At 44.9% G+C, this 7,754-nt stretch overlaps 1 protein-coding gene across 1 annotated transcript in view; it reads right to left on the reverse strand.

Moving 5' to 3' along the window:
- Positions 1–610: 610 nt before the first annotated feature.
- Positions 611–7,754, reverse strand: part of LOC134983348 (oocyte zinc finger protein XlCOF7.1-like) — a 55,623-nt gene continuing 48,479 nt past the window's right edge. The window contains exon 2 of the mRNA XM_063949055.1: positions 611–1,704. Within this exon, the coding sequence (XP_063805125.1) occupies positions 947–1,704 (758 nt within the window). The 3' untranslated portion in view covers positions 611–946. The remainder of the gene's footprint in view (positions 1,705–7,754) is intronic.

A 7,754-nucleotide genomic window follows, 5' to 3' on the forward strand; every position in this document is an offset into this window, starting at 1 on the left:
CTCTAGAGTGGAGGCCTCTTGGACTGTGCAAGGCAGTGAGTTCCATGGTCAGGGCTGCAAAGCTAAAAGTTCAACCCATAAATGAATTACAGGAGATTCTTGGTACTGCTGGTAACAGTCCTTCATCTGTAGAAGCAAGCAAGCAGGGCAGTAAGGAGGCAGAAGCTGCTTCTAGTTCCTTGGACCATGTAATGTTGGGCTGGGAAGGTCAGTTAGCCAATTATGAAATAGATTTGTCATCTTACAGGCAGCCGGTGAAGGGAGTAGAGAATGGGTGTTATGTGGCAGGAATGAGCTGGTTAGGTAACAGCCTGGCTGCTGCATTCTGTACTAGCTGCAAGCTCTGTAATTCTTTTGCTGGGTGACCCAGGTAGATGGCATTGCAGTAGTCTATGAACTTCTGAGGGAATCAAGTGCTTGATTCTGGCTATGGTCCACAGATGGAAGAATGAGGATTAGTATGTGGCAGATACCTGATGTCTGTGTCAGCCACAAACCAGGACATCACAAAGATTCAGCACATGTTCAGTATTTTGCAATTCTGAACACCAAAGCATAAATCCAGATGATTGGTAAAGCTGTAGTCTTGTCTTTTGTTGGTGAGCTTCTATTATGTTTCACAAAGACTGAATCACAGCCAACTGGCATCATCCACCCCTGGCGCTCAGCTAGACAACCATTTAGGATTGGTATTAGGTTCTCAGTACATGGAGCAAAAAGCAGGTCATCTGCATAGCAGTGGTAGACCAGGCCATGATGTCTGATTATATAACCCAGTGGTAGCATGTATATTTTATAAAGCTTAGGAGATAGGATTGACGCTTGAGGAACATTGCATGACAGTGATAATTATACTCCAGAAGATTTAAATGGTTCCGTACTTGGGTAATGTCTAATATGTTCAACAAGAGCGGATTTATTTCTCTCAAAGCATGAAAATGGCTTCTCACCTGTGAAATCGCTGATGTTTAACAAGAATTGATTTCCGTACAAAACATTTTCCACACTCAGAACAGGAATACGGCTTCTCACCTGTGTGTCTTCTCTCATGTCTAACAAGATGTGATTTCTGTGCAAAACATTGACCACACTCAGAACAGGAATACGGCTTCTCACCTGTGTGACTTCTGTGATGTGGTACAAGATCTGATTTCGATGCAAAACATTTCCCACAATCAGAACAGGAAAATGGCCTCTCACCTGTGTGAGCACGCTGATGAAAAACTAAAAGTGATTTGTATGCAAAACATTTCCCACACTCAGAACAGGAGTACGGCTTCTCACCTGTGTGACTTCTCTGATGTGTAACAAGAGCTGATGTCTGTGCGAAACATTTCCCACACTCAGAACAGGAATATGGCTTCTCACCTGTGTGACTTCTCTGATGTGTAACAAGAGCCGATGTCTGTGAGAAACATTTCCCACACTCAGAACAGGAATATGGCTTCTCACCTGTGTGACTTCTCTGATGTGTAACAAGAGCCGATGTCTGTGAGAAACATTTCCCACACTCAGAACAGGAATATGGCTTCTCACCTGTGTGACTTCTCTGATGTGTAACAAGAGATGATGTGTGTGCGAAACATTTCCCACACTCAGAACAGGAATATGGCCTCTCACCTGTGTGACTTCTCTGATGTATAACAAGATGTGATTTGTATGCAAAACAGTTCCCACACTCAGAACATGGAAATGGCCTCTCACCTGCCTTAGCTGGCTGATGGGTAATAGGCTTTGTGTTCTGTGTAATACATTTTGCATCTATAGAACAGGGAAACTCTATATCTACTGTCAGAGCTGTAACAGATGCACCAATTTCAGAGTGATCAGGAGAACATTTCCCAGGATCAGGGGGATCAGCTGATAGAGCTGGATGTATAATTCGGGTAATGGGGTTATCTCCTGGAGAATCCTGTATACTGTCATTATCTTTTATGTCACAATCCGGGGATAACATTAGATGTCCTTCTGAGATATTCCTGCTTGTGTGTCCATCTGCTGGAAATAAAATACATTATGGAAATATAAAAGCAGACAAGACCCAGGGTGTTATAGTATACAATATATAATTCTATAACTGACATTTTTTTACCTGTAATCATTGCTTTTATGTTTATTACAAAACAAGGATGCTTAGACTGGAGCTTGATCAACACTGAACACTCATATGGGATTACTAGAGGTGACACGGACGCTCATGTGGGATTACTAGAGGTGACACGGACGCTCATGTGGGATTACTAGAGGTGACATGGACGCTCATGTGGGATTACTAGAGGTGACATGGACGCTCCTGTGGGATTACTAGAGGTGACATGGACGCTCATGTGGGATTACTAGAGGTGACATGGACGCTCATGTGGGATTACTAGAGGTGACACGGACGCTCACGTGGGATGACTAGAGGTGACACGGACGCTCACGTGGGATGACTAGAGGTGACACGGATGCTCACGTGGGATGACTAGAGGTGACACGGATGCTCACGTGGGATGACTAGAGGTGACACGGATGCTCACGTGGGATGACTAGAGTTGACACGGTCGCTCGTGTGGGATTACTAGACGTGACACGGTCGCTCGTGTGCGATTACTAGAGGTGAAACGGACGCTCGTGGAATGACTAGAGGTGACACGGACGCTCACGTGGGATTACTAGAGGTGACAAGGACGCTCACGTGGGATTACTAAAGGTGACATGGACGCTCACGTGGGATTACCAGAGGTGACATGGACGCTCATGTGGGATTACCAGAGGTGACATGGACGCTCATGTGGGATTACCAGAGGTGACATGGACGCTCATGTGGGATTACTAGAGGTGACATGGACGCTCATGTGGGATTACTAGAGGTGACACGGACGCTCATGTGGGATTACTAGAGGTGACACGGACGCTCATGTGGGATTACTAGAGGTGACATGGACAGTCATGTGGGATTACCAGAGGTTACATGGACGCTCATGTGGGATTAGTAGAGGTGACATGGAAGCTCATGTGGGATTACTAGAGGTGACATGGACACTCATGTGGGATTACCAGAGGTTACATGGACGCTCATGTGGGATTAGTAGAGGTGACATGGACGCTCATGTGGGATTACTAGAGGTGACACGGACGCTCATGTGTGATTACTAGAGGTGACATGGACGCTCATGTGGGATTACTAGAGGTGACATGGACAGTCATGTGGGATTACTAGAGGTGACATGGACACTCATGTGGGATTACTAGAGGTGACATGATGCTCATGTGGGATTACTAGAGGTGTCTTGGGTTTTGCAATAATAAAACAGCAAAGAAGAGAAAGTGCTGTCCTGTTTGTGCACTAATAAATAATATATAACCTTTATTAAGTACAGTAAAGTATGTAAGATAAATCAGTGATATATTAAACACAAAGGTAAATGTATAAAGGTGAATAATGTAATAAAAAAACAAGTGTATTTGTTGTTACACATTGGCATGTATATTATATTGGGTGATAACTGATTCAGTGCTGGTAATCCTGTTCAGTAAGAATAATATTAATATATTACACCCATACGAGAATGGGCTAAATTACATTCAATAATATTGTGGCAGAGTTTCCTCCAGCGGTAATCTCAATGTAACATCATACTGTATGTATAAACACTTTATGGGGGGGATTCAGTTCATCACAAAAACTCCCTAACCAATTAGCAGCAAAAAGTTATTAGTACTAATTCTCCATAGGCTTTACTGCAAGATTTTAATTCTGCGCCCAAATGTCTGCGCACTGAGCAGTTGTGCGGTGTTAGGAGGAACTCTTTTAAAAAGGCTTTTTAGATGTTTCCTAAGGTATTGTTTTACTGACCTATAGTTTCCTACTGTATTGTCTTACTGACCTATAGTTTCTTACTGTATTGTTTTACTGATCGAGTTCCCCCTGTAATGTCTTACTGACCTATATAGTTTCTTACGGTATGGTCTTATTGACCTAGTTGCCTTCTTTATAGTCTTACGGTTTTCTTCTGTATTGGCTTGCTGACCTATAGTTTCCTACTGTATTGTCTTACTGACCTATAGTTTCCTACTGTATTGTCTTACTGACCTATACTTTCCTTCTGTATTGTCTTACTGACCTATACTTTCCTTCTGTAATGTCTTACTGACCTATAGTTTCTTCTGTATTGTCTTACTGACCTATAGTTTCTTCTGTATTGTCTTACTGACCTATAGTTTCCTTCTGTATTGTCTTACTGACATATTTTCCTACCGTGTTGTCTTTTCTTACTGTATTGTGTAACTGACCTATAGTTTCTTACTGTTTTGTCTTACTGACCTATAGTTTCTTCTGTATTGTTTTACTGACCTACAGTTTCTTAAGTCTTTAAATTGCTGATGTGATGGAGAATGACAGTAATTACACCAACACTTTTGCCAGAGAATTTAGTATCGTCTCATTTGTCTCCAGAAGCTATTGTCCCTATAAATGGGATATTGTCTAGGCATTTTATTTGACTGAGCATCTGCTGCCCAGGAGCCTAAACAGACCCTTCACATGGCCCAGGGACCGAACCAGACCCTTCCCCTGGCCCAGGGACCGAACCAGACCCTTCCCCTGGCCCAGGGACCGAACCAGACCCTTCCCCTGGCCCAGGGACCGAACCAGACCCTTCCCCTGGCCCAGGGACCTAACCAGACCCTTCCCCTGGCCCAGGGGCCTAACCAGACCCTTCCCCTGGCCCAGGGGCCTAACTGGACCCTTTACCCTGGCCCAGGGGCCTAAAAAGACTGATCCACTGGCCCAGTGGTCTAACCAGACTATATGTTTCTCTGCCCAGTGACGTATCCAGACCATTCCCCCTAGACCAGGGGCCTAACCAGACCGTTCCTCTGGCCCAGGGACCTAACCTGACTTCTGCTCAGTGTAATAACCAGATAGATCCTCTGCTCAGGGGGTGTGACTGGACTATTCCTCTAGCCACTCCAGCTGATGGCGTAGACCTTCCCGAGATTACAAGGTGTCCAAAGAAGCCGCTTACAGGAATTCTATCCCTCCCAACATGATCCCTACTCTGTAAAGAGGGAGTCTGGATACCTTCTCCAGAACATCCATACAGAATCCCCATAATCAATCTCCTCATGATTTACAAAGCAACTCTATGAGGTATATCTAATATAAGTATATCTATGAGGTCTCTACGCAACGCCAGTAGCTACCTTAGGGAACAATTTTGTATTTCTTCACCCTTAAACAGATACATCCTTAAAAAGGTATCCAGATGTCACACACAGTTCCCATTACTGTTTTAGAAACTGGGAACAACGCAGCCGTCTTGGGTCCTATCTACGGCATGGTCCCCTGAATCTAGCTACCTCCCATGATGCATTGCACACGCATGGGCAGAACACAGTTGGCGACATCCAGGCCTGTCATTACCTATAGGTATTCAGTGTGGGAAATCGTCCCGCTTGTTATATGGGTGTGCCTATCAGGGAATGAGGACTCTAAGGCGGATTTGTTCCTTACAGAATGTGTATGACCTGTTTATACATGAAGATATTGATTATTGTATTATAGGGTGTAATGTCTTGGTCACCATGGTGACTGCCCAGCCAGGTAAGCTATCCTGTGTCTCTTTGGCAGTGTTGCTGTGTGACCTACAGGAAGTCCCAAGGCTGACACCCCACACTGCCCCCTCTCTCACTGGAGGCCATGAACAGCTGAAGGGGCTCTGACATCACAAATGACTGCAAGGGGTTAATAGCGACCAGTTTTATTGCCCCGAGATGCAAATCCCCCTGTCAATGTGATGGAGTGGGCTTTATTCTAACCTTGTCTTTGTCAGACAGCCAGGCACAAAAATCTGCAGGGGTAAGTGGGGGAAAATAAGATTTTAAACCTACCGGTAAATCTTTTTCTCCTAGTCCGTAGAGGATGCTGGGGACTCCGTAAGGACCATGGGGTATAGATGGGCTCCGCAGGAGACATGGGCACTATAAAGAACTTTAGAAGGGGTGTGCACTGGCTCCTCCCTCTATGCCCCTCCTCCAGACCTCAGTTAGAGAAACTGTGCCCAGAGGAGAAGGACAGTATGAGGAAAGGATTTTGTTAATCCAAGGGCAAGATTCATACCAGCCCACACCATCTACACTGTATAACCTGGAATATACGAACCAGTCAACAGTATGAACAAAACAGCATAAAAGACTGATCAAAACTGTAACATAACCCTTATGCAAGCTATAACTATATACAAGTCTTGAAAAATGTTGTCCGCACTGGGACGGGCGCCCAGCATCCTCTACGGACTACGAGAAAAAGATTTCCCAGTAGGTTTAAAATCTAATTTTCTCTTACATCCTAGAGGATGCTGGGGACTCCGTAAGGACCATGGGGATTATACCAAAGCTCCAAAATGGGCGGGAGAGTTCAGATAACTCTGCAGCACTGATTGAGCAAACATGAGGCCCTCATCAGCCAGGGTATCAAACTTGTAGAATTTTGCAAAAGTGTTTGAACCTGACCAAGTCGCCGCTCGGTAAAGCTGTAATGCCGTGACGGCTCGGGCAGCCGCCCAAGAAGAGCCCACCTTCCTAGTGGAATGGGCCTTTACCGAATTAGGTAACGGCAATCCAGCCGTAGAATGAGCCTGCTGAATCGTGTTACAGATCCAGCAAGCAATAGTCTGTTTAGAAGCAGGAGCGCCAACCTTGTTGGCTACATACAGGACAAACAGTGCCTCTGTTTTCCTAACCCTAGCCATTCTGGCTACATAAATTTTAAATGCCCTGACCACATCAAGGGACTCGGAATCCTCCAAGTCCCGCGTAGCCACAGGCACCACAACAGGTTGGTTCATATGAAAAGAGGAAACCACCTTGGGCAAAAATTGAGGACGAGTCCGCAACTCAGCTCTATCCACATGGAAAATCATATAGGGGCTTTTGTGAGACAAAGCTGCCAACTCAGACACTCGCCTTGCAGATGCCAAGGCCAACAATATGACCACCTTCCAAGTGAGATACTTTAATTCCACCGTTTGAAGAGGTTCAAACCAGTGAGACTTAAGGAACTGTAACACCACGTTAAGGTCCCATGGTGCCACTGGAGGCACAAAAGGGGGCTGGATATGAGGCACTCCCTTCACGAAAGTCTGGACTTCTGGGAGAGATGCCAATTCCTTCTGAAAGAAAATGGATAGGGCAGAAATCTGAACCTTAATGGAGCCTAATTTTAGGCCCATATTCACTCCAAAAGAATGAAGAAATGTATTGGTTTTCTGTCTGGTGCGCAAAAAAAAGGTGCAGCCTCAATCAAATTTTCACTATACAGGTGTCTCCTATGCCACCAGAAAGTTATACGATACGACAAAAGATTAGTGAAAACAATATATGGCGCTCCTCTATAATATATAATGTAAACAGATATCACAAATTCATATAAAGAGAGTACAGCTCAACTGTATACATTCCTGTAAGCCACTTGTATCGTCAGCACGTAAAAAAATCATCCACACTTTCTCAGGTATCCTCACTCTTGATTAATTCTCCCTCTGGGTTTTTTGCATGCTCCCTGGATCCGGTGCTGACCAGTCTGCAGGAAGTGGAGAAAACAGCCCACATGGAAACCTTCCGGAGGAGCATTCCTGTTTTCACACCAAGACACATACTTTCACCAGATACGGTGATAATGTTTCGCTGTCACCTCCTTCCTAACCTTTATCAGAGTAGGGATGACTTCGTCCGGAATGCCCTTCCCAGCTAGGACTAGACGTTCAACCACC

Source organism: Pseudophryne corroboree (genome assembly GCF_028390025.1).
Source record: "Pseudophryne corroboree isolate aPseCor3 chromosome 3 unlocalized genomic scaffold, aPseCor3.hap2 SUPER_3_unloc_13, whole genome shotgun sequence".
NCBI lineage: Eukaryota > Metazoa > Chordata > Amphibia > Anura > Myobatrachidae > Pseudophryne > Pseudophryne corroboree.